The 26,509-nt window shown below is 42.1% G+C and overlaps 2 protein-coding genes across 3 annotated transcripts; both read right to left on the reverse strand.

The window, feature by feature from the left end:
- Nucleotides 1-7,249: 7,249 nt before the first annotated feature.
- Nucleotides 7,250-19,641, reverse strand: stpg4 (sperm-tail PG-rich repeat containing 4). Of its 2 annotated transcripts, none has more exons than XM_033613308.2 (7): nucleotides 19,531-19,641; nucleotides 16,404-16,702; nucleotides 15,080-15,334; nucleotides 13,050-13,114; nucleotides 12,733-12,778; nucleotides 7,966-8,070; nucleotides 7,250-7,482 (listed from the first exon to the last, which is right to left on the reverse strand). In XM_033613308.2, the coding sequence occupies exons 2-7, from the start codon at nucleotides 16,404-16,406 to the stop codon at nucleotides 7,375-7,377; spliced, it is 582 nt and encodes a 193-aa protein (XP_033469199.1). In that variant the 5' UTR covers nucleotides 16,407-16,702; nucleotides 19,531-19,641; the 3' UTR covers nucleotides 7,250-7,374. The 2 variants fall into 2 exon arrangements, with proteins under 2 accessions (XP_033469199.1, XP_033469197.1); XM_033613306.2 differs by having other exon boundaries at nucleotides 16,646-16,702; nucleotides 19,531-19,626.
- An 827-nt stretch (nucleotides 19,642-20,468) lies between these two features.
- Nucleotides 20,469-24,985, reverse strand: calm2a (calmodulin 2a (phosphorylase kinase, delta)). The gene is made up of 6 exons (XM_033613309.2): nucleotides 24,850-24,985; nucleotides 23,827-23,857; nucleotides 22,267-22,410; nucleotides 22,063-22,169; nucleotides 21,841-21,976; nucleotides 20,469-21,744 (listed from the first exon to the last, which is right to left on the reverse strand). Exons 1-6 carry the CDS (start codon nucleotides 24,850-24,852, stop codon nucleotides 21,716-21,718), a joined length of 450 nt encoding a protein of 149 aa, XP_033469200.1. The 5' UTR covers nucleotides 24,853-24,985; the 3' UTR covers nucleotides 20,469-21,715.
- Nucleotides 24,986-26,509: the final 1,524 nt, after the last annotated feature.

Raw genomic sequence — 26,509 nt, forward strand, 5'->3', positions numbered from 1 at the left:
CATGAAAATCCCCCATCCGTCAATACTTCGATTTTCGCGCAGGAATTATCGATCACTGTCGCCTCTTTTTTGCCATCCGAAAAGAAATCTATTTTTACTTTTTTCCCTCCTCGCTCGCCGGCTCTCCCTTGTTCCATCCTCTCCTCATTAGCGCTGTGTGTGACACCTACACAGGGGCTTCGGGAGATGAATGGTCTAATCCCTGTGGGTAAGGAGTGAAATATTACATGGTGTGCTCAAACATGCACAAATACACTCACACACTGACAATGAGAGGCACATGAACACATTGTGTGGTACAGTACACATGCTTGAATACACTCGCGCACGCACGCACGCACACACACACACACACACACACACACACACACACATGCCACAGTCTTGACAGCTCTGGTAAAAGGAGACAGATTAATGGAGGAAGCGGCCCGCTGCAAAGCCTCTCAGAATGACAACGGGCAGAGGAAGCTCTATTCACTGGACCGAGTGTCACCACACACACACACATAAATATATACAGTATATACACCTGGGATCAATGAGCAGATCTTATTGTGTATGTGCGTCTGCGTCATCGTGATGTCAGAGCACCCAGGCATGTCGCTCTGGTTACGCTGGAGCATCACAAGACTGTCTGTGTGTGATATGAGAGTTGGGAGCAACTGGTATCAAGTGTTCAGGTACACTTACTGTACATTAATGGTTGCCTCAGACAAACACACAACCTCTTTACACAGCATCATGGAAGAAGTGGCAGCCATATTGGATAGAATACTGATCATTAACAAACAAATAACTGACAATCAAAGGTGGTGACCACGCTGAGTGAGGTGTGTATGTGAGTGCATGTGTGTGGGCCTGGTATTCAGGTCACAGTGGTGTGTGTGGATGCCAGTCCTTCAGGGGCATATGGAGGGCACAGGCTGGGTGGTGTCAGTACAGGGCGCCAAGAAGGAAACCATAAACCATCATTGTGATGTCCAAACAAGGCCGGGGAGTCATGGATGGGTGAGGGGTGTTATGGAGGTTACAAGGATCAGATGTGGTTCCATAATCTCATTTATAAATAAAATGACTGGTACAGTAGACGTATACATAGTTCATGCCCATGGGGCAAATGTGTTCCAGCAGAGCTCAAAGCACATGTTGATGAAAGACAGTATTGAGAACGCTGTGAGAACTGCTTAAAGGTCAGAAATAAATGCAGGACGTTGTCAGAAATACTTGTCAACATGTCAGAATGTAAAGCCTTGTTTACCAAAGATTTTACAGTAAATATCTTCAATGAATGTTTATTTGCTGGAATTTCATAGACATACTTTATAGCTGCTGTTTATAAAGAATGTGAAGTCAGGTCAAGCCGCATGGGACGGAGCCACCATGTTCCAGTGATTGCACTCTGTTACTTCTCGGTCCAAAAACAAAATAGTTTACAAAATAGTTTACAATGTCCAGAGATGTGAGTAGACGTAGTGCGCCAGGGCCTGTAATCAATCCTTTGGCTGCAAAATAATTTGGATCAGTGTTGTTTATCTTGATTAGCTTGTCCAAATACCATTACTACTGTAGCAGGATCAATAACACAGCATGGTCCTCGGAACATGAGAGCCCCATCCAAACCAATTTAACATGGCATGACATCAACTTCACATTCTTTAGGGCCAGTGTTTAGGGCTACGACATTTAATCTTCCTCAATGGTTCAGTATGTATGATTTATGGAAATATATATTGGCAGAAATTGAATACAATATTAGTAGTGTGTTTTCTTTAGTAAACAATCGCCTGAAGATGAGAATCTATGTTTTTGTTATCTTAGAATGAGCATTTATGTCTACGTAGTGAGCGGAGTCCGTCATGTTGGACTGCTGTGTTTCCACAGTGGCTCAGAATGAACAAATAAAACATTTGCGCTGTTGCGTCGGCCCCTGTAGTTAGCTGCCTCTCCACGACAAGTATAACAGCATTAGAAAAACACAGATTTTTAATGTGAAACTGCTTTATTCAGTAATTTTACCGGTTTAAATCACCAGGTTCATTTGTTTTGGGGACGAAGAGACCTCTGTGGATAGTTTAGCTCCTGGTAAAAAAGTTTCCTGAATGTCTGGACCTTATGGGGGTTATGGGGGGCCGAGGGCGGGGGGGTTGTAATGTGAAACTGCTTTATTCCAAGTTTTTAATCGGTTTAACTAACTTAGTCTTTTTCTTTGTGGAGTCCACTGCTTATAATGCAGTTCCCGGTAAAAAACAGGAATCCTAACTGGGAGTTTACACTTGGCACATAAGAGAAGTTTCAGCTTGTTGCGCTCTGCAGTCCTCACTGGTAGATACCACTATATCCTACACACTACTCCTTTAATGGATACAGGCTATGATAAAATTCATCATCATAAAACCCATAAGTATAATTTCTATTTGTGGGAATGGTTAAAAGAATAATTTGACATTTGGGAAATTACTTTTCTTTCTTGTTCATGTATGCTAAAGATGAAGTTAGAGCCATGTAGCTTACATGTATAATTGCAGAAATGGAGAAACATCTAGCCTGGCTCTATCCTGAGGTAACAAAATCTGCCCACCAGCATTTCTAAAGCTTACACACAACAGTACCTCACATTAAACAACAACTTGTTGGTTTAACACTTCAGTTTTGTACAGGCTGAACAAACAGATTTATAACATGTTAATTAGGGAGCTTAAGAGGTTCTGGTTGGGGTGTTTTGTTGGTTTTGGACAGAGCCGAGCTAACATTAGCTGTTTCCCCATTTCTAGTCTTTATGCTAAGCTAACTGAAAAACAGAAAATAAGGGCAAAAGGTCACTTTCTCAGACAATGCAGTCATTTGTTGTGCAACTCACATGCAGCTCTGATAACCCTGTGTAATGATATGAAATAAGTGCTGGCTTATTCTCACATTGTTGCCACGCCATCATCAGCCTCATTTTTGGACTTGCTCTGATGCTCATTTATGAGGTTGGCATTGTCCAGCACCATGCCTAATAACACCGCAGTAAACAGCAGCTTGGCCGGCAGCGTGTTCTCTTCCATCAATCACTCCAGCTCACCTGATCGGCCTCCAGCGCTCTTGGTCCACTTCCACACATATCACAACGGTGCCAGCACCATTACCCACTTAAACAATGACCCCCTTGTTCGCTAACAGTCGCCCATTGGAGCTGATTAAACTTTTAAATGTCATTTAATAGAAGCGTAATGTTGCTCCGATGCGTCTGTCAGCAGCTTGAGGGGGGTAAAAGGATACCTGGTCACCCTCCCGGTGTGTCACACTGCCCGCTAAATTCTTCAGCCGGCTAGTCATCACCCTTAGTGTGTGGATGTGGTGATGAGAGTGAATGTGACCTGGACTTAAAGGGGACACGAGGGAGCAGCACCTCTGAACCTGCCACCTCTTTGTTTGACCCTCTTGCTGCTGGCTGGAGTCTCGCAAGGTGCTCATGTTATACAACGAGGGAGAAAGGGAGACAGCTTTCTGTGATACTGGGAGGCCATTTTAGTTCAGCACAATGTCAATGACAAACAAAGCCTTCTCTGTTCGAGGGGTTGTTTGTTGGGCGACCTTAAGCTGGGACTCAGCAACTGATAATGGCATTTGTCCCACACCAGTACTGGATTATGGGTATTTCTGTGCAACTTCACATTCTTAGGAAATTCCAGCAGTCTGCCTTCGTCATTATTCTGGAGCAGGGTCACATTTTCTCAGCATGTTGCCCCGAGTTAGCTGTTAATTTGACGTCCTTGACTCTGGCCCAGCTGTGCCACTGAGTAGCAGGGTCACTGCTGCCAGAAACACAGATTTACTCCAGACCCCACTGATGTGCTACACCGCTTCCTGAATGTTGACCGGATCTCATTAAGCTGTTTCTGAAAACCGAGGTTGATATTTGGGCTGCTGGTGCGACCTGCCCTGACACCAGATGTTCTCGTGACCTTTAAATGATATAAATCCACTGTGCCAGCACAACTCACATCTTGACTCGCACTTAAACTGCCTTCTCACCACTCTAGGCAGGAAACACTACCACAGATGAAAAGATATTGTGTTGTGTGGTAGGCTTTCTGCAGTATCCTGATTGTGTTTTCGGCAGTGTTGAAGCAAGATCCACTTTCATTTGGCAGTAGAGCTTTTATTTATTACATTTTAAACACTGATAGCAAAAAGGAAGTAGTAGTTTATTGACGAGACCATGGAACCTTTAAGAAGTTAGTGTATGTGTGCACATGTTTGCAGGTTTGCGCGTCAGTTTGCAAGTGCGTTTTTAAAAAGCAAAGGATCACAAGTGCATGCGTGCATGTGCATTCATCGCATTGTGCAGCTGCGTGCGTGTTCTTTGAAGCAATGTGTGTCTACGAGGGGGGAGCTTGATTGACAGCGAAAGAGCGGGTGCCTAGCCGTGCCTGTGGTCGAGGCAGGCTGTGGGAGATGGAGGGTGTTAAGTCGTCAGTATGAGGCATATGTCAGAGATCAGTGCTGGACCGTGGAGATCACTGAGATGAGAATGGAGGAAGATCGCTGGGGGTTGAGAGAGAGACAAGAGATTACTGGGGGCTTGGTGCCTTGACCACAAGCAGAATGGCTGCTCATCACACACAAACACACACACACATCTCTCTCATTTTTTCTTCCTCACAAGCAGTGGATACACATGCCCAGCCCTCTAGAGGCTCCATGCAAAGCCCCGTGTTAATAAGATTGTCTTCCTCTCCGGGTGGAAGTGTGCGCTCCTTTGTTTCCAGAATAATGACAGGGGGAATAAGAGCCTGGCTCTTGAACCTCCTCGAGCTCTTAAGTGTCTGCAACTGAAGGAAAACAGAGTGGTGGGGATTAAAGTCGGCCAAGTAGATGTGCCGTGATAATGTCCGTACGGCTCGACTGACTGTTGTCCTCAACAAAACACTTCACTGATGTCAATAGGGGTGAAAACATGATTGCCTCATAATGTACAGTATATCACAAGTTCCAAATTACCCTTACCACAAACAAATTGTTATTGAAATAAGCCTCTACTCTTAATCCAGCCTATGTTTTATGGCTACACCAATCCCTACTAGCTTTCGGGAAGCTGCTCTGTTAGCTGACCCTCAGTGTTGACACAATAGTGAAGGTGGTTTGAGGTGTTTTGTAGACATGAACAACTTTTTCAGCAAAGCTAGAATGTAGCAAGCCCACCTGTGACCTCATCACTAATTCTATAATATGGCTATCCTAACCCAAACACTCAGGTAAAAAAAAAATGGCTCCTGTTATTCATGGATTGTATAAAAAATGGACGAAACCATTGTGATGTCATCCATAGTTTTTTAGACTCCTGTTTTGGCATTTTGGTTGTCACCATCTTGGATTTATGGAGCCACAGGTGACCATATTTGGGTACGAAGGTGGAGATAACCCTAATGCTAGCTGTTAGCATGGTTAGCACAGCCCACTTACAGCTATGGTTAACTTTGATAATGCCAATGCTAATTTTTGCTAGCAAAAAAGGAGCTTAAAACTATTAGAACAAAATGTACTCACAGAAAAAAACTGAGCTTCTGACTCTGTTAACTTTCATGAACTGAAAATACACTGAAAAAGCAATAGCTACAGCTATGCATACACTCTGTGAATCTGGGGTTACACCATGGTTATGTTACCAAACTAACACTGTTACCGTGGTAGTGACTTAGTCTTGCCTTAATAACATTTTAATGGGTGAGTTATATACAAAATGTTCTCCTGTACAAATGTCATGCACAGGGACATAAGCTATAGAGACCAAAACGTTTTTAATGCCAGATGTTCACATTCTGCTGTGAAGTTGGGCATTTTAATATGAGGGTTTATGGGGAGCCAGCGAGTAGCCAGTAGAGCCAGCCTTAAGTGGCCATTAGAAGAACTGCAGTTTGTTTCACTGCCACATTGGCTTCATCTGTCAGCCCCAGAGATTGGTGCTTGGTTCAAGCCGACATTTAAACCCATTGTTTCCACGAAGAATGTTGGCTGTTCCAGTAACATCGTAACAAACATGACCCCATGTCTTCACTGTGTGAGGTGCTCACTGTTATGGTACACGGTATGCTAGGGCAGCAGAACAAGCTTTACACAAAATTGACATACTTTCACATTCTAGGGTACTAGGAAAGTACAAGCTGCTCCACTGACGATGCCTTGGGAAGAGAATTTGTAGATTCTTGACACATTAGCACAGTGTCTACATTCAAATGAGCTCAAAAATAAGTCCATTAAGTTATACAACGTTTCTATCAATGAAGAAGCTATAATATTGTTTGCTAATAGCATTATGATGACTCCTTGCTACATTATGTGTTGCTATGGGTGATTATTCATCCTCTAAAATCAATATAACACTAAAATAAAGGCTTAAGAAAGTGGGCTCTAATTACCGTTGTCCATATTTTCATCGCTGGATCTGTTAACAGAATCTGGGTGGGCAGAATGGATGAATACAAGTCTCCACTCCCTGGACAACTGTCTAACTGGCAGTGGCACAAAATTCTGCTGCTCTTAGGCGTGAGTGTCTAACTCTATGAATATGAAGCAGTGCTGACAAAGTGCATGCATGCTCAGCAAAACCCTTCTCTGAGTAAATAAACGATAAAAGAAACACTGCCCAGGATCGCACTAACAAATCTGCAGTGTGTTTGTTCTTATTTCTGTGCCTATCCCCTGTTGTGCTGTAATCTACACCGCCATTATGTTCCACACGGAGGGGATTCCTGTCGCCGCTGTTCTCTGTGTCCCGACATTATTGGCCGTGTTTGTTTGTTTCGTGAAAAGAAAGAGTATGCGGAGTAGGTAGCGATAAGAATAGCTGTTTTATTGTGTGCCACTGCCTTGGCCCCTAATACTGAATGTGTTATCTGAGGGTGCAGCATGCCACACTAAGCTATGTGCATGTGACGCATGGCTGAGCAGCATTCCTCCTCCTGAGTGCATCGCAGGGCAGAGATAGTAGGAAGGCAAAGCAGCCTGACTGCTGACAGAGAGGGAGAGAGGAGTGAGAGCAGGAGAAAGGAGAGATGAAGGGAGAGAGCAATACCGGGAACATGTAGTTAAGTGGAATGAAGTACCCTTTGTTGCAGATAAGATCATTCTGCTTCCCTGGCCGGCGTCACTAAAGCGATTTGAGCACAGCGAATGTAGCTTATTATGTCGTTGGCAGGCCACAAAATCCCTCACTGACATGCAGATATAGTACATTGGTCCAAGTAATAAGAGACTGGAATATTGCTTTCTTTTGTGCATTCCTTATTTTACTGTTATTACATAAACAGCCGTCATGTATGGTCTGCCACCAAGCTGACAGGATGAGGAGGTGATGGTGGGATCAAGACATAGCCGGAATTAAAGTCCACACTAGAGAATGTTGCGGAAGAAGAGGCTGAATGATGGGTCTATGGCTTCTGTGTTCAGACGGTCGCCCAACTTCCAGCAAGGTTCGTAGGCCCCTGGTCCTGGGGTCTTCTGTAGAATACACAGACAATAGCGCACGCGCACACACACACACACACACACACACAAATGTGCCTTTTATTAATGTCATCACTGTGAAATCCAAGTTCTCTTTTAATAATTAAGAAATGTTCAAAGTCTTCACAGAATATGTCCTGAAGTCTGTGTTTATCATGTGAGGGATGTTTTCTTTGCTGCATTCTGTTCCATTTTAGTTTCAGGATTTATCTAATTAATAGCCTTTTTTTTAACTTTGATAAATTTACATCAAAATCATGATACTGAATCCAATCAAAACATTACTATTATGCAGATTTCCTGACTCATTATGAAGCTAACTGCCACAGTGCGGCTGAGAGGATATAAAACTGTATAAATTATAAATTTACAGTCTGGCAATAATGACAAACAGTTATAGCAACACTACTAATAATATAACTTTGGACATATTCACAGACTACCTGTGTGCATTTATAGAGGACATATTGGACTCACGGAGTGCACACAGTGGAGCCGTGGCAACGTGGATTTGAAGCAGGAAGTGATGCCTTTTCCTGGTCTGGTCTGTGGGTTATAGTGGCATGGAGCAGGTCCTTGCTTCTAATGTGGTCAGAGATAATTATTGGTTGATGGATATCTTGATTTTGTGATCAAGCCTCAATATGCTGTGGAGCAAGGCTAGCATGTAATCACTAGCATGTGAGCACACTTAGACTACTGTAGGGTACCTACCTTTGGCCAGCTAAGAAACATACAGAGGAAAAGAAAACACGTAGCTTGTGTTTTGTAGTTAGGTTATTTTTTCCCTCATTTTTCCTTTTTAACAACATTATTTTTATAAAAATATTAATTAGCAGTGGCATGCAACAACTAGTTTGGAGAGGTTTGGTAATCTAGCAAGTTAAAACAAACTGGATGAAACTTGAGCTAAGCATGCTATACCTCAGCCTGAATATACAAAATAGCTCACTTTTTTTTCTATTTGCTCTTTATAGGCATTATTGTTAATGAAAATTTCAGTAAGCTGTAACTTTATCCTGTAGCAAGTAGATTATTTATTAAACAACGGTTTGGTAAATCAAAGGGGCTTAAAACCAAAGGGGCTGTGGTTGCCATAACTTTAGTCAAACATGATATACCCTCATACAAGGCAAAGCTAACATATAAATATTAGCATCACATAATCACAAATGTGGTTTCTTCCCTTTGGTCAGGTAAGAAACCTTTAGAGGAAATGTTTTATTCTGTATTTTTGTCAGCTGTGTTTGAGTACATTGGGGACAGTTTGTAAACATCCACACATCCATTTTCGTAACCACTTATCCTCTTGAGGGTCGCTGGAGCCTATCCCAGCTGACAATGGGCGAGAGGCAAAGTACACCCTGGACAGGTTGCCAGACTATGGCAGGGCTAACACATAGAGACAGACAACCATTCACACTCACATCACACCTACGGGCAATTTAGAGTCACAGATTAGCCTATCCCCAAGCTGCGTGTCTTTGGACTGTGGGAGGAAGCCAGAGTGCCCGGAGAAAACCCACGCTGACACGGGGAGAACATCAAGTTCCACACAGAAGGGCTCCCTCCTGGGATTGAACCACTATACCACCGTGCCGCCCAGTTTGTAAACAGATGTTTTGATACAGTTTTGCTGTTGGCCCTCCATTTACTTTCATTCATAATGAATTTTCTCAAATTTTTGATTTTTTTTGTTTAACAAGGAAACGTGAGAAAAACAAAGTTTTGTTCCCAAATTCAATGCAACACAGGGTGAGTAACTGATAAATAAATAATACTTTGTGGATGAAGTGATGCTTTAAATGAAAATGTCAGTGGCTTGCAGCTGATTGCAATTAGCTTTTTTAATGGGCAAAGTTTAGGTAACCCAGCAGAATTGAAACAAGTGCTTCCCAGTCCCGGTTGCTTCACCAGACACAATCAACTTGTGTGCAATCTAGGTAATTTAGTTAAGGACACACAGAGAAACAGCTGATGAGTATATGTCTTGATTGTATTTGCCTAACGTCATCATGCGTTTTTGGATTAGTACAAGCACCTTTGGAGAACAAGGCCCTGTTTTTACAGAAGAGAAGGTGGACTGTAAGTGTTTATGGTCTCACACGAGTACAAATATTGTTGTTCTTAAGCATCTGAACAAAACTGACAAAGTAAACCCTTCTGGGAACAATCAAACCAAACGTGATGTTCTAAGCATTCATTATATTCACCTACTATACATCGTGACCTCAACATTCCAAGAGCCAAATGTCAGATAAATTCTTTCAGCCATGGATCTAAAAGCTCATATAAACCTATTGTTACACTATGCTGATACCCAAGTCATCTAAAGGATGCACATATAATATACGCCAGATCTATTTTAGGGTCCCATACCCATATTTTTAAGACCCATGACATATCACTTGACTCGGGTCTTTATGGCCTTTGCTGGTCTCTGATTGAGTTGTGTGTGTGTGTGTTTTTTTCCACATGTGATTTGTGTTTAGGGTTAGTCATTGTCAGAAGTCAGTCTCTCTCTCTCTCTCCTTGCCTTTCACTTCTCCTTTCCTCTTACCCACTAACACACATACTGGTCATCACCAGCGGCGTGCCATGCAGAAATAGCATCATCCCCCCTCTACCCTCCTCCTCAGACATAAAACTGTCTCCCTGTCCCTGAACACAGGACCAGCCTTTCATTTTCAGCTGCTCTCTGATTCTGACAGAAGAAGTTAGGAAGGTGTCTTTTCCTGTCCTCTGCCCCTTGGAGGGATGGATGCTACCATTACATGCCATTTGATCCCAGTCGCCAGTTCACTTGATCCTCGGCAACTGGCCTGCTGAGCCCCGCGTGCCTGCCTGATGCTCCCAGAGGTGCTAATGCAGGTGTATTTCACAGGAGCCGGTGCACGGTGGTGAATCTGTGTGAGTGTGTTTGAGCCAAAGCACCTGGCCTACTTTCCTACTATGGCACAGCACATTAGGAGCGTTCTCCTGTGTGTCGGAGGTAACTGGCACATGCTGTCAATGTCTGTGAAACTTTAAAACTTTGACCTGTTTTTGATTGGTGCATCCAAGACTCTGCTATACGGTACTCCTTAAATCAACTGGAAACCTTGTTTTGTTTTTTTTGTTTTTTACATGAGATGATTTTAATATGATATTTTCTTGAGTTGGAAAAATAACTCTTTTTTGTCAAAAATCCATTCATGTGTTCCAAAGGGTTTTTTTCCCAGCAAACAAAAACATGCTACAGCCATGCTAGCAGCTCTGTGAAGCTGAGCTAAATGCTAATATTAGCATGTTATCATACTCCCAATGACAATGCTAACATAATTACCAGGTATAATGTTTACCACATTACTTATTTTAGTGTAGCTTGTTAGCACGCTAAGTAGGGTTGAGCCGAACACTCGCATCAAACAAGTATCAAGTACGAATAATTTACAGATATCATGCAGCTAAAATATGTCAATATCCTCATGATGACTTATGATCATTTGGGTAACTGTGTTCAGTCTCTTACTCTTGTGATGAAAAAGTGATCTAAAGCTAAATTCTGAGGCTGTTCTGTAAATAGTTTTCCAAAAAAACATCTTCTGGTCAAGTCCTACCCACTTTCAGTTTAAACTCTGCCCATTCCAAGTAACTATAGGGAAACAGATACAGTATTTCACGTTCACTGCGCCCCGGGTACGCTCTGTGCTCAGAGTTTGTGGTTCAATAAATAATTGAATGGTAAATGTATTCCACTAGGTCTCCAAATGAGTGGTCCAGCTCAAAAATAAAAAAAATCAGCACATGGCAGCAGATGTTGTTGTTGTGGGCCGCCACAACTAAATCAATGTGTGGGGAAACTGTAGATAATTCGGTTGGTTAAACGGATACATATAATGGTGTACTCGCTAATCCCAAATGCTAACATTTGTAAATTAGTACAAAAAACAACTTTAAATCCCAGACAAAATTCAAGGGATGACCAGCCTCATTACAACTCATCCTGTGGGGACAATGAATGTTTGTATTAAATTTCATGGCAATCAATACAATAATTGTTGAGATATTTGACTCAAAATGTCAGCCTCATGGTGGTACTACAGGAAACTTCAGGGTATCACCATAGTAATTCGGATACATCCTCTAGGGACCTTGAATATCTGTACAAAATGTCATGACAGTCCATCCAAAAGTTGCAAAGATATCTTGGTCTGGACCAAAGTGATGGACTGACCAATGTTGCAATCCACAGAGCCAAGTGTGACAAATATAAACTACCAAACAGCAGGTGTTTGGACCAGCACGTTTTCTTGCAGTAGTTAAAGGCTGAATCACTTCTGTGCTACAGCAACAGAGGAGAGGAGGGCATTTATTCATATGAAAATGTCTGGGATTATGACTTTAATTCAAACAGGCTTGAATCTCAAGGGAGGATTTGTTCCTCCCGAGCAGCACGTGCAGTCGATATTGCAAAAAAGCACAACATGTAAATCTAGGACACGCAGTGGCCCCAGGATGGAGAAATTAAGTCAAATCAGGAAAAGAGAATATACATCTTTTTTTGTTGTTGTTGTGTTCCCAGACATCTTCAGCTCACTGGAGGTTTTTCTCTGGATGTGTGGAAATCTATTTCATTTTATTCTGGGCTGAGAGGCAAGGCTCAGGATGGACCAAGAGTTCCCAGTGTAAACCATTAAGACACTTAAATTTTGATCCCCTAAAGTCTGCCCGCCTATGCCGGGTCAGCTGTCTGAATGATCTGCGCTTTCAGTTAACCTCGCTGCGGGATTTGTGTAGGTGCTTAACCTTTGACAATAAACTTGTCTTAGAGTCGCTGTGACACCACTAACAGCAGAAAACTGCTCCCAACTCTGCAGTAATAACACCCTCGGGATTTCTTAGCGCCTTTCCTTCTCTGTCAACACTCAGCAGCTGCCAGCGCGGCTCAAATATCCATCAGCTACCAGCATGGACACACAGCTAAGGCTGCAACACTGCAATATGAACCAAAGCTGACTGGTCAGCTAGTACAGTGCCATAACAGGCCCTCACTTGGGGCAAATGATACAATCAGACAGCCTGTGGGATTGGTTTTCTTTGACCCCTGTGGTTGTCATAACTAGCTTGTGTTCAGCACCAGATACACATTAGGTCATAGCTTGTAACTAAAACCTATTGAAAGTGTATTGTAATGAAGCCTTTTTGTGGGCAATGGAAAGACTGAATGGTCCTAATAACTCGTCTTGGTGACTAGATACTTACAGGAGGAAAGCTGATCCGCTGCACGCTCGACCGAAACATCACATGCCTGCAAGAAGAAGAGAGAACAGAGGGGGGGAGTGGCTGTCAGAAAAAAAGAAGAGTGAGAGAAGAAAAGAATAAGGCCATGCATGATCAGAGGCAGAGAAAATGAGAGAGCAGATTGGTGATTGCTCCTCCATCTTTGAGCTGTGAGGAGATGAGAGAGGGAAGGAGAAGTTGTATGAGGGGGAAGGATTCAGCGATCAAGGGATGATTCATGGGTTGTCTGCTCCGCTGTGATCTGCGAGTTACAGAGAGGCTGTTTGTCGAGTGCTTACTTGCAGGGAATCTTCTCCACTGGTTTCGATGTCACATCGTAGTCGCACGGTGAAGTGTTTATATGCTGGCACAAGGAATAAAGATTAAGAGGCGTTTAAATATCTATGACAGTATCAGCATGAGTTGTTTTTTGTTTTTTCAGTCTGCTATGTTACTTGCCAACAGCTGGCTTGTGTTTCAAGCACGTTCTGTTTTCTGTTGTAAAGCATCTACTATACTTTTAAGCAATGTACTGCAATGGTGTCGATAAGTAAATTACGCAGTTAAGCTAAAAAAATGCATACGTGAGTCAAGGTGGTCTAGAGGGCTATGAGTTTAAATACTTCATGCTAATCATAATTTTAAATGTAACATAAATTACAATTTTTTGCTGTTAGTGTAATAACTTGTTACATTACGACAGCGCAGACTGCACCCATTTTTTGGGCAAGTAACGGCATCAGCTCTAAGTAACAGCAACAGCAACATGGAGCAAATGTTTAAGATGCTGGAAAAATATCTTCAAATTGAAATTTTGCATTAGGGGATAGATCAATATTTTGAGATGTGCATTTATTTGCTTTGTTTCCCCAAGAGTGAGGTGTGCAGATCAACACCACTCCCACATCTGTACATTCAATACTACGCTAGGTGATTAACCTAGCTTAGCATAAGGACTGAAAACGGGGGGAACAGCTTGCCAACAGTTCAAAAACACCAATATATCATAATTTTGAAGACTCTGAAAACCTCTGGTTTCATCAATATTTCAACATGTAAAAACTGCTCCTGGGTTTTGTTTGCCCAGAAATCGCTATAACACATAGCTTGAAACATAGCTTGTACATTCTACATTGGCCTGGAGAGTTTAAGGTACTACAAATTAAGAAAATGCATGCAGATAAACACACCAGAAGCAAATAAAGAAACATCTTCACCAATGTGTCGACACAAGAAAACATCAATTTGACCACACTGCAAGAAGCTCATAACACGACAGAAAGTATTTCTGGGAGACCCTCAAAAGTGATACACACAGCTGGGATACACAGAACTTGTTATTGCCTTTGGCTCATGAAGTTATTGAAGTCATCTATCTGTCAGTGATGTTGGAAAATGACCTCACATAAGTTTTTTGGCTTATTTTAATATTGTGATGGCATTATTCATATATTATTTAAGATATGTGCTGTTAACCTAGTGTTTTATATTGTAATATCTAAATAATGCAATCACGGTGACAGGTAGCCATATTCAATAACTTTGTTTGCCATAAACCATTGCAACAACAGCATGTCCCAGTGTGTGTGAGGAGAACTGGATACAGCGACAGGAAGTGTCTCAGTGGCGCAGGAAGCCAAAAAAGCTTGATTTTAGCTTGAAATTACCCGGACCTTTTCCATCGTGGGGCCCATAGAGTGAGCGCACTAGAGACTTTCAGTGGCTGAACAGTTAACTTCCGGTTTAGTCCTCCGCTAACTTGAATGGGGATAAAACGATTTCATCTTGCAGCTCTTTCAGACCTTTAAAATGTTAGTGGAGTGATTGGATGACATTCCGATAGCGAAAGAAGTCACTGTGATGCAACACCTCTTTCACAATGTAAATCTATAGAAAAAAGTCCTATTGGGACCCATGGCATCACGCAACACCCCTGGACATTGTGATTCCTTGTTTGGCCACTATGTAAAATTGGCTATAAAGCTCTGCCCTGTTCCTGCGGTCTTGGCTTGTCCCAGACATGTGCACCACATTTAACAGACACTTGGCACATGGTTGTCAAAGTTGGGAAGATGTTTCTTGATTTGCTTGTGTTGTTTCTGTTTTGCATGTATTTTCTTAACTTGCAAACCTGCTCCATTGCGCCATTAGTGGTAAAAAGCTCCACAGGGTAACTTTAAAAGACAGACATGATAGTGCTCTTGAACTTCCTATCTAATTCACAAAGAAAGAAAAAAAGTGTATTTCCCAAAACAGTGAACTATCCCTATAATATGTGATCAATTTCATTATGCCAGTAGGATTAGTAAAGGTCATGTCCGAATCCCACCTTGTCCCTGATGCCCAGGGTGATGATGTCAGGCCGTGGACAGTTTTTGAAAGAGTAGGATGCCCGGTGCTTCAGGAGCTCTTGGATGGAGTCAGTGTAGTCATACGCCCCAGGTAGAAGCAAATCTCCCTTACGTACACCCTGAGTGTGGGCTTTTCTCCCCACACCTTTGAAACCATAGGTCTTCCTCACCGGGTTCAGTTCAGCTTCTTCGATGAAGTCACGAACGTGATAGACACCTGGAATGGGTGTGTCCTGGAAGGTGAGAGAAGAGAAGTTTAGGGAATGTGTTAATCTCTTATAGCCAGACCTATCTCCAAGGCACTATGTCAGCGCTAGAGAAAGGTCAGGAAGCACAAGTTAATGTTCTGCTACAGGGGGAAAAATGCTCTGGCTTGTTTGTATTTCTTTAAACCAATCACAATCGTCTTGCCGACATTACAGAAGCTTGTCTTAAGTGGAACAGATGGGTACATTGGTGAAGTCACTGTCACTGACACATGCCGCTGCTATGGTTAAAAGATGTAGCAAATCAATTCCATCTGACCATGTCAGAAAACAGATCAACATGGGGCATGAGAGTCCTGCGAGTCTTGGCTTTTTTGAGGTGTGTTCAAAGATTGTTATATTCCTTGTAAATGTTAACGATTCAGCAAAACAGCAAAGCAGACATTCCTTATTGCACGATTCAAATCTACATCAAAACTTGCCATTTTCAGCGTGTAGGTTGTCAGCTTGAAGGTTGTTGATATTTTCCAAATAGTCAGCCAGTGGCAGGTATATAGCCACAGTCTACATCTGGTGAGCCACACTAGGGAATGTGTTAACACAGCACCTGGTGCTTTGATAGACACTTTCCTGTATTGTTAGCTATATTGTTGTGGCCACTGTTGAACTGTTGACCGCAAGAGCCAAATTCAGATCAAGCAGCTGGAACATTTGCATAGGTTGCTAAACTATTTTTATGAGAGTAAAGTTATTTTTGAAACTTACAATTTTATATCCAGCCAATTACTAAAGTCCTTTCCAATCATTATTTTTAACTGAATCATAATCATCTTGAGGTGATAATGAGCAATATCTTGCCGATGGTAACATGGTAACTCTGGCATTTCATAATGTCTCTAATTAAAGGGAGCTAAGATGTATGACATAAATGTATTGCACTGTAAATGTACAGCAAACGCGCTGTGTTTTCTGTTCATTTACCGGAATAATTATCAATCTACCTGGACTATAATTAGCCAGCTGATTAACAATGGAGGCTAAGAGCTGGGATCACATTAAGATAAACTGATAATTAATTAGGTCTATGCATTATTACCATGAATGCTCTGTAAGGCACTTAGGGACTGGATTCACTGTAGTATAAGTGAATGTATTTCTGGCAGGCTGCACACTTTGGACAGAGACAATGGGATAGTGCTATGCAATGATAGCCATTAACTGAATATCTACTACACAGGACCTAATGAGCCACTTGTTTGGGCCTGCACAGAAGCCAGTGCAGCAGCCTCTCCTCCTCCATAGACAGGCTCTGAAATCACACAGCAGCGTGACACCTACTTTCAGTGTTCCCAGCCACCAACTCCCCCGGCCACACAGGTCCACCTTGTCATCGCCCTGCAGATAAGAACAGGATACAAGCCAAAACACAGTAGATAGTTTCTGCTATGATGACATTGCTATGCCAACAATGTGTTAATGCATCTCCTCATGTGTCATCCTGTTCTTTACCAGTTCAGTTCGTCCTCATTAACCACACAGAGTTATGAGGGCTTTAAAGAGCCTTACCTTATCTGTTCTATTGCCACCCCTGGACATGTCACTGACTTTAGAGACGGCTTTGTTTTTCCATGTGGCCGTCTCCTGCACCATACTCATTGTCGCTCACTATCTGCTCGACTGGGGATCCAGTGACACCTGACCACCATTAAAACTGCGACTGTTACTATAGCAGCGACTCCACTATCGATCAATTTTTCAACAAGCTGGCCTGGTGGAGGGCTAAATTTAGACGCACCGACCAGTTTGACTGAGAGTAAGACACAATGCACCAAGCCAGCACTGAGGTACACACTGTTCATGATGCAGTTAGTTATTTAGGCCTCTTTATCATCATCCACCATCATGTGATATTTAAAAGGATACCAGTGGTGTAGTTGAGGGTATATACGCAGATGTTTTACAGTATACCCACCTATTAGCTAAAAAGCCATTGCAATATAGAGGAGAGTATACTTACATCTTGGTACCTACCCTTGTACCTGGTAGTATACCCACCTCATCAACTACCACTACACCACTGATGGATACTGTGATATTGGTCAGGATATACAGATCAAAAGTTTCCATTACAAAGCAAATTGCAATCCACTACAGACAAAACAGACATACATGTCAGTTCTACCAAATATCCAGAGAGACAGCTGTTAAAACAGGTCTCTAGGAAGTGCGTCAGGCTTTGAAGGGCAATTTTTGTCGTGGCCAAACCATGTAACTACAACTTCTGGGTCTGTCAAGTGATGCCATGGTGCCTCAAAAGACTTTCTCACAGATTTACTTTGTTAGAGACCTTCTGTAAATCAGTGGATAAATATTTTTGAGTGTCACAACCTCTGATATCATCCTGATATAATAAAAGTCTAGACAAGCCCCACGACTAAATTATTTTATCCTCATTCACTTAAGGCTTGGCTGGCAGAATTTAGCCGCTCTGCTGAGACATAGCTGCAGCTGCCTTCTGTTTGAAGCCTATATGACATGCCCCAACAAATCGCACTCAACAAAAGGGGCGGGCGATGTTACAAAATTTGGTTTCCATCCAGTAGCAAGTAATTCGGCAAAATCGCCAATACTGATACGATACAATACGGTATGATCCAGTGCTTTTTATTAAAAAGAGTAACTTTAACAGCAACTGATGACTAATATTACAGTGTGAAAATGTAACATAAACCAATGCTGAAGATCTGATATAACAAAAATATTAATTTCATTAGGCTGCTGTGTATCAGGATATTTCTTGTCTGAGCATCTCTGAACAGACTCTGCCAGTGAACTCCATCCATGTCAGAGGTCTGGATGCTGAGGTGTTTCCCTTCTCCTCCCTGCTTTTTGGTTGCAATTCTAAGTTCTCTCTCTCGTGTTTTTCCTCCTTCATCAATCCATCACTGCAATCATGTGTTGGATAAAACTAATCGGGCTTGGACGTACTATCTGCACTGAATGTCCACAGACAGCTGCTCTCATGTGTATGCGCATGTGGTTCTATTCATTGTACAACAGAGGGTCCACAAAAGCCTATAGCAGTAAACAGGAGGGCCGGGAGACGGTCTTACTGTCCTCCTACTGACAACATTGGGTGAAAGTGAAACTTAGAGGACGCTGCTGGATCTCAAGTAAGTTGACTGAGTGCAGACAACACAAAAGCAGTGGAGAAGTGTAGAGTACATGCACTAGATGCGTTCATAGCAACAGAACGTTGTTTGCACAGACAGTTTGAAATACAAAAACGTAAGACATATAAGAAAGAAACTGGTATCAGTCTTCCAGACTCTAGGATTGATGTTCAAAATGAAAATGTACTATCAAGAGTATTGATATTTTAAGACTGATCCGCCCTTACCCACCACCAGTGCAAGACGAACCCACCAACAAGGCAGTCAAAAGTGAATCCTGCCACAACATGACGTAGTGAAAAATGAGGCTAAACATAGCAATAATCCACTTTATAGTTTTGCTTTATTCAATATACTTATAGATGTGATTCACTTTATAAGTAACTGTAACCCTATCAACCGTGTCTCTTTTACCTAACACTTCATAGCTAGCTAAATGCTAACCTAACATTTTCCAGACCAATAGGCGAAGGGGGCTGAACATGGAGGTATGGTTGGCGAGGCATGTAGCTGCTTCAGCTGCAGCTGTACCTAATCGGCTTGGCTGGCAAAGTCTGTAGTGCATTTGCTCTATGGGTCTATGGGTAATATTATACCTGGGAAGTCCAACTTTTTTGGCTTCATGCACCACTGAACAACTTTTATAGGAATGAATGGGGCCGTGCCTCCAGTGTATCCAGTTCTCTTTATACTCAGACCCTAGTTTGGAAACCAGTGCTTATAAACCACTTACAAGCACTGGTTTCCAAACTAGGGTCTGAGGACAACCTAGGGTCCAATGAAAAAAAGAATAATGGTATAATGCAACTTGTTCCATTCTTTGACATAAGTTACACAACAGAACATAAAATACAATTGTGATCATTCCACTTTTTTGAGTACTGCTGTTATCTACAGTGTAAATGTGTGCAGTTATGTGTATTTAGTAAGAATGGGTTCTCTTTAAAATGAGGCACTTAACCAGGGAACACCACAGGTTTTAAAGTGTGATAACCTTGAGAAATGATTTCAAACTAACCTTCTTTATGTATGAAGCTTGAAGTATCTTACCTCATGTGGCATGCTGCTGTAGGGTGGAGGGGGAGAGGCACAAGCACACACACATTTTCTTTTCAGTACAGCAGAACTAAAGACCATCACCTGAAGTGAAAATCTCGCTCTGGGAGCAAAAGCGCAACATTCAGCCTCGTTGCTAGGCTACATGCAACACATGGTTTGAATGAGCCAAGAATTCATGTTTACACTGCTTGTCAAGGAAGTCTCATGTGGCCTGAGAGTACATGAGGAGACAGACACACACAGAGAAAACACACAGGTAGCAAAGGAGCTGCTTGAGGTTGTCTCCTTTTTCGTCGTAGTACCTGATGTACACTCTTACTCTTGTGTGGACAATGCGTGAATGTAGAGGAGAGCCAAGACTAGTGTTACATGTGCTGTGTAATTAACAGCTTTTTATAAGTAGACTGCGATGACACTTCAGCTGGGAGTTTTTTAACTTTTGTGATAATTAGTTTTGACAAGATGAGAGCCACTTGTGTCATCGATTCACACCTGAAATTACTGTGGATCGTGGTGTTCCTTTTTGTTCCATCTCTTGGAATTTAAGCTGTTTCTGTGCAGACTCTGTGAAAGGGATACTGCATTCATTTTAGCTGTACACACAACAAGACTAAGGAAAATCAAATCAGGGTACAGAAATAAATTTTCTTTTTGCATCACGGTCCATTTTGGTGTACAAGTTGTGTTTGGTAATGCTCTGTTTTGAATGTGTATCCACAGGGACCACGAACATGCATGACTGACCAAGTCACAAACAACTGCAGCCCATTCTGCTCCCAAGGGATAGTCAAAACCATCATGTAACTTTTTAAAACAATGAAGTTTTTTTACCCCATAGTTCAGCTTTAGCAAAGTTAGATGAACTACTGTATAGGATCAAGGACATTAACTTAAAGTAGCTAGCATAAAATTCACACAGGAGGCAGTGCTGAGGTCCACAATAGAGCTTTATTTTGTCATTCATCAAAATAACAAACTTAGTATCTCTGCAAGCTACTGTAACAAACTCAATAATCAGAAATTAAAAAAAAAAAATAACAGGTACACCTCTATTTACACCATAGTTTCTGATGTACGCTCAATCACCTGCATCTCGTGATTGGGGGCGAATGCCAAGTAAGACATGAGGCAGTCAGCTTCTACATGGTGCTGTGCCAATAGTAGCAGACAACACATGGCCTGTGTAGTCAGTAGGGGACCTGGACAGTACAAGGCTAATCCAATGTCGAGTACCATTGTGTGCACTTCAAAATAGAAGCCTTTGATCCCACTCAGTGCTTTTATTTTAATGACAATACAGATTTGATCTGAGCTTATCTGAACATTAAGAGGCATTGGCTGATGCTCCTCAGTGCTTTTGGAAATTAACAGGGGACACTTTAAATTTAAAAATGGTAAACATTTCATATGTATTCTAAGCAACAAGAAAAAAAATGATCCTATCAAAAATGGAGCATCCTGTCCTCGATACAAAAATGGGAATTATTACAGGGTATACAAACTCAAGGATCCATTATAACTGAGAAAACAAGACAATTTTCAAATCCGGGTAGATTGCAAATTTTATTGGAAAACAAAAATATACAACTTGGAATGGATTATTTGAGGCATGACCAGAGGTCATAAAAAAAATAAAAGAAAGAAGTAAAAGTAGTGAGTAAAACATTAAAAAGCATGGTAAGATTAGTCGTTTTCTGGTATATAGAACAGCAGATACAAAAAGAGTTTGTACGAGTACCTAGGAGATACACCCGTGTCATTTTTTTGCAGTAGTGCAATGCTGAGAGATTTCCATATATACTTTGTCCGTAGTCCATGCAGAGTTTAAACTCCTCTACATTGTTTCCATGCCAACAGTGTTGCCAAGTGACAACCAGCTGACAGGTTTCCAATGTCGCCATGCGTGGAGGGGCCCCGAGCACACAAGACGGGAAGATTCGAAGTTCTCCGGCTCCCAGGGGCCTCCACAGGCATCTGGTTGTATGACCATTCCGTCACTCCAAAACACCATGACAGCAAAAGAAAGGGACATGGGGACAAGAGCCTATGCAGTTTACATGCAGTTCCTTTGGACAGCAGAAGGGGCAGGGACGAAGGGGGGCTATTAAGATTTTACAGATAAATTACACAAAGAAAAAAAGGCAAATTATTTATATACGAAATCTGTACAAGGCCTTCACTTCGCCGTCATCATTTGTACGAACTCTGCAGGGGAGAGGGGGGAGAAAAAGAAATGTTGCAACTCAGTATGCGATGAGTGACCTACACAAAGTCAAAATATAAAGTACAACATCTACCAACCTTCATAGTTGACCTGTCCATCTCCGTCAATGTCTGCTTCTCTGATCATCTCGTCCACTTCTTCATCAGTCAGCTTCTCCCCAAGGTTTGTCATCACATGGCGCAGCTCAGCAGCACTGATGTATCCATTGCCATCCTGAAAATTACACCAGTCAGTAAGCACAATTTAAATAACTGCTGCACATATGCATATGTGTGTGTGGGAGTGCAGACAGCATTTACCTTGTCAAAGACGCGGAATGCTTCTCTGATCTCCTCCTCGCTGTCTGTGTCCTTCATCTTCCTGGCCATCATGGTCAGGAACTCTGGGAAGTCTATCGTTCCATTCCCTGAAGACAAAAAGCAGACATTGATGATGGATTTCCATCTAACACATCAACAGTATGCGTGTGGTTAGCAAGTTTTGAAGCTAGACTGTGTTCTCACCATCAGCATCCACTTCATTGATCATGTCCTGCAGTTCTGCCTCTGTGGGGTTCTGGCCCAGAGAGCGCATGACTGTTCCCAGCTCTTTGGTGGTGATGGTGCCATCTCCATCCTTGTCAAAGAGCGAAAATGCCTCCTTGAACTCTAATAGTAAAAAAAAAGTAGATAGGCTTCTTTAGTTTGGCAGAGATGTCACACCTCTGGTTAAATATACACAGCAAAATTGGCTGACAGTGGTTGTAATATGAAAACACAGCAAAAGGCTGAATCTATGAAAAAATAATTAAAAATCCATATTATTACTGTCAGTCAACCTTGCACAACAAACTCATCTCATCTTTATTTCTGCCAATCACAATGACCCCAACTCTGAATTGGCTCAAAAGTTAGTCAAAAGAGCAGTACATTAATTACGTTTAAGTTATAAACTAGCTACAGCATACTGATGAGCCCTTTCTGTTTTGGGTTCCAACTGAAAACGTTTCTGGCTAAACAAGGGCAGCGACCAGGAGACCAAGCACCAGGGCAGTCAGGCTACATCAACAGCAAATGACAGCCTGTGTGGTTTGGTGGAGCCGTGAGGGATGAGGAACGATGACACAATCATCAAGTGTGATGAGGCCAATGGGCAATGTGTAGTGGCATGCAGCAACTCATCAGTGTCACAAAACTACAACCTGCCCTGCTATTTGTAGGGTCAAACACACAGGGCAACACCCTTTTTGTTATGAGGAAAGGCCTACTGCCTGCATCAACTGCATGAAACATCAGGGAGGGGAGGGGGATACAAGCCATTAAAACTCACACCACTGCAGCTGCTTACTGCACTTTAAATTACTGTTAATTTCCCCAAGTTAACAGAACATGCTAATGCACAGTCACGTCATGCTGTTTGCACAAATCTAAAAACTGGCACGTCAACAAAACATCAGGCAACATACAGCAAGTGTATGATCAGCACATTGTGAAACCTGAAACCTAAGCTTAATAAAAGTAAACAGAAGCTGCAAGATATTAATCAGGGAAACCACTACTGTGCCACATTTTATAAATGCATTGCATACATTACACCAAGTGTCCCTGAGCACATACCAGCTGCAATGCCTTGACACACACTCCTCCTGCATGATTTAGATTACATCATCTAGGTCTCATCTTAGGATATCAGTATACTAAGCCCAAGTTACTACTGGAATTGTTCTTAAATCATGCCATGTAATGAGAACACACCTAGGGCAAAGGACACATCATGCACAGCATGTAAAAGCTGACTGCCAACATCTCACCAGAATACACAGCCCTTCCAGATTACATATTATATTACATGGCAACCATGAAAATGCAAAGTTTTCCATGAGGGAGTCCTTCTGCACTCTAGAGCCAGCAAGCAACAGCCGATTCATTCATTCCTGTTTTATGACCAGTAGGCTGCCCTGTGGAACACCTTAAAAGGCAAAAGTATAAATCCACTGCAAGTGATGCAAGGATCCATAGTGCAGGCCACTTTGCAGGATATGAGGCAAGGATATGAAGTAGTAGATCAATGTGGCGATGTCTTACCCGCAATCTGCTCTTCTGTAAGCTGATCAGCCTGTAAAATACAAGATGAAGCAAAAAATGTCCAGAATTAGATATTATGTCTTAGAACAAGATGGATGGCCTCGAAGTTAGGGCCACCCATTACTTTTTTTGTACATTCATTTATTTGCAATTGTTGCAAACGCGTCTTTCCGTTGCTCTGGAAGTTACAAAAGCTGTAATAGCATCTGTAATATTACAACCTAACAAGACAGGCGTTTTCGTGTCGTTGGCTAACAATCTTGTTACTGATCTTGGGACACCACAGAAATATCGAAAGAAAAAAAAAACACAAAACGTTCCTTTCAAACATTAACGGCAGCTCTATTCACATTTGAATGTTCGATGACGCGAACTTCATCATAGACAATGAACGACTTGCAATTTGGCGGTAAATGTTAGCTAGGAAGCGCTAAAGTTAGCTAGCTACCATGATATGCCGGCTCAGTTACAGACCTCATACTAACACCGACGTTGCACACTTTTAGCAGAATGACTGACTAATACAGTAGCCGTCACAAGCAAGGCATCGGCTGGCAGTCTCAACATTACTTCTCAATCAGCGCCTCATATTAAGTGGGACAAATGCCGCAATTTGACAACGGGAACAAATGTTCGACGGCCACCGTAACAACGTTAGATAGAATAATGATGGAGTCGCATAAAGCAACATTGATAGCGAACGTGACTAACGTTACTTAAGATGCACTGTTTCTACTGTAACTGCGCTAACGTTAGACACAAGGGTGTTAACTTACTGCATTTATTCACACCAACGCAGCTTTAGCTAACCTTAGCTTTGTCTAACAAGCTAACATTACCTAGCAACTAGCAAGCTTGTCATTTATTCGGCCAGCACTGCGGTAAGTTAGTTCACTGTGGCTTCGGCTTAGCCGCTGGTGACGTTATTGATATAAATTACGCGCATTTAAAAAAGAGACAACTGCTATGGGACTGTCAACTAATTCTAGAATGGAGAGAGAATGTAATCTTCTTTTTCCTTACCATTTCGATGTAGATGGAGCGGCTGCTTCACAAGAAAATCCGTACGAAACTAAAGCCAACACGAAGCCTATGCGGACTGACAATCTCTATGAACACACTGAGAAACAGGCAACTGGACTCGCCTTTAACGGCTATCCTAAACTCCTCCTCTTTTTAATATCACTCCGCCAACTTCCTTTTTCCTCAGTTATTAAAATAATCAAAAACACATTTAAAGACATTATTAGCCACACGAAAAAATCAAGAAACATCAGCAATACCCACCTATGACTGCCGTGATGATTTTGATATCACTATTAGAAATTATATTGCGTGTTGCTGGTGGTCTACATAACAGCGTATGAATACTTTCTGCTACTCTGTGATGTGGCACAAGACGTAGCTGAAAGAAATCGCGCTCTCTGATTGGTGTGTTTGTACCTGCAATGCGTCACTCCCATGGTCTGCGCTGCCGCTGCATCTTGTCCATAGACATCCCAGTCAGTGCCACAGGCATAGCAGACAAGCTTGTTGCACAGTGTGTATACATATGGGCATCATCTTTAGGGAGACCCAATAAGATAGTTTTGATAAGTAATTAGCTACCAGGAGCATAGCTTTTACTTGTAACTAGGGTATTACTGACCCAGTTTGTGCATACATGAGTGTCTGTTTTCCCTGTTGCTGCAGTTTTCTTATTTGTTATTACATTACTTGTGTTTTTATTAACATGTTAATATCCATCCCCTTTTAAAAATGTATGTTATATGGTTAGTATAGGCTGTGATAGAGTCCAGCATGGCTCTCGTCTTGACTGAAGTTCCTCCTGTCTGCTGTGACAGTCTTCATCAATTAAAATGTTATGCATAATGAGATGCAGTGTCAGGGCTGAAGTGTTTGAGTGTAATAGTTTGTAATAAGTGTAGTCTGTGCATGTGTGTGAGTGTGTGATATGTGACTGGGTCTGTAGCGGGTGATGCTGTCAGGTGACTGTGTATTCTCAGGTCTGATTGTGCTGCTGGTGTGGATGGGAGTATCTGATGCCTGATTGCTTATGCCTGACTGATCACCCAGTGACCACCTGTCTCTGGCCTGATCCCATGGGAGATGCTGAGGAGGAGGAGGAGGGTGGACAGGGATGTGCAAGGAGACGGATTTGAAGAACCGCTCCGAGAATGTACTAGAATCTCCATGTCCCAAAACAGCCCCCCTTCCTCCCAATTCTGCTGCCTCTCTTATTATTAGACACGGATGTCACACTATAAGTAGAGAGCGGGGATTGCGAGAAGCTCAATATCTCACACGTAGATGGAAGAAATGAGGATCCAAAGTGGTTCCCACTTCCATCTGCACTGTTTGCAGAGGTGATGCTGCCTATGCCATGTGATCTGCTGAGCAGCTTTAGAATCAGCCAGGCTTTTTCCCAACCTACCTAATCTGGAGCACATTGGATTCTTTTCATTTAAATCTGTTTTTCTGCGACAGGGTTTTTGTCACTGTGCAGATTATGTAATGCCAAAGGTGACAGCACAAAGGCCCGTCACAAGAACCCGATAAGCTGGAGCATGTGTGAACGACATGTATGTGAAGGTGTATGAATTCACCTTTTGGTTCTCTGAAATTACATGGCAAACACTGTAAAACGTGGACCTATATACTAATATGCAGTTGCCATTAACAC

This window comes from Epinephelus lanceolatus, chromosome 17, assembly GCF_041903045.1.
Source record: "Epinephelus lanceolatus isolate andai-2023 chromosome 17, ASM4190304v1, whole genome shotgun sequence".
Taxonomy (NCBI): domain Eukaryota; kingdom Metazoa; phylum Chordata; class Actinopteri; order Perciformes; family Serranidae; genus Epinephelus; species Epinephelus lanceolatus.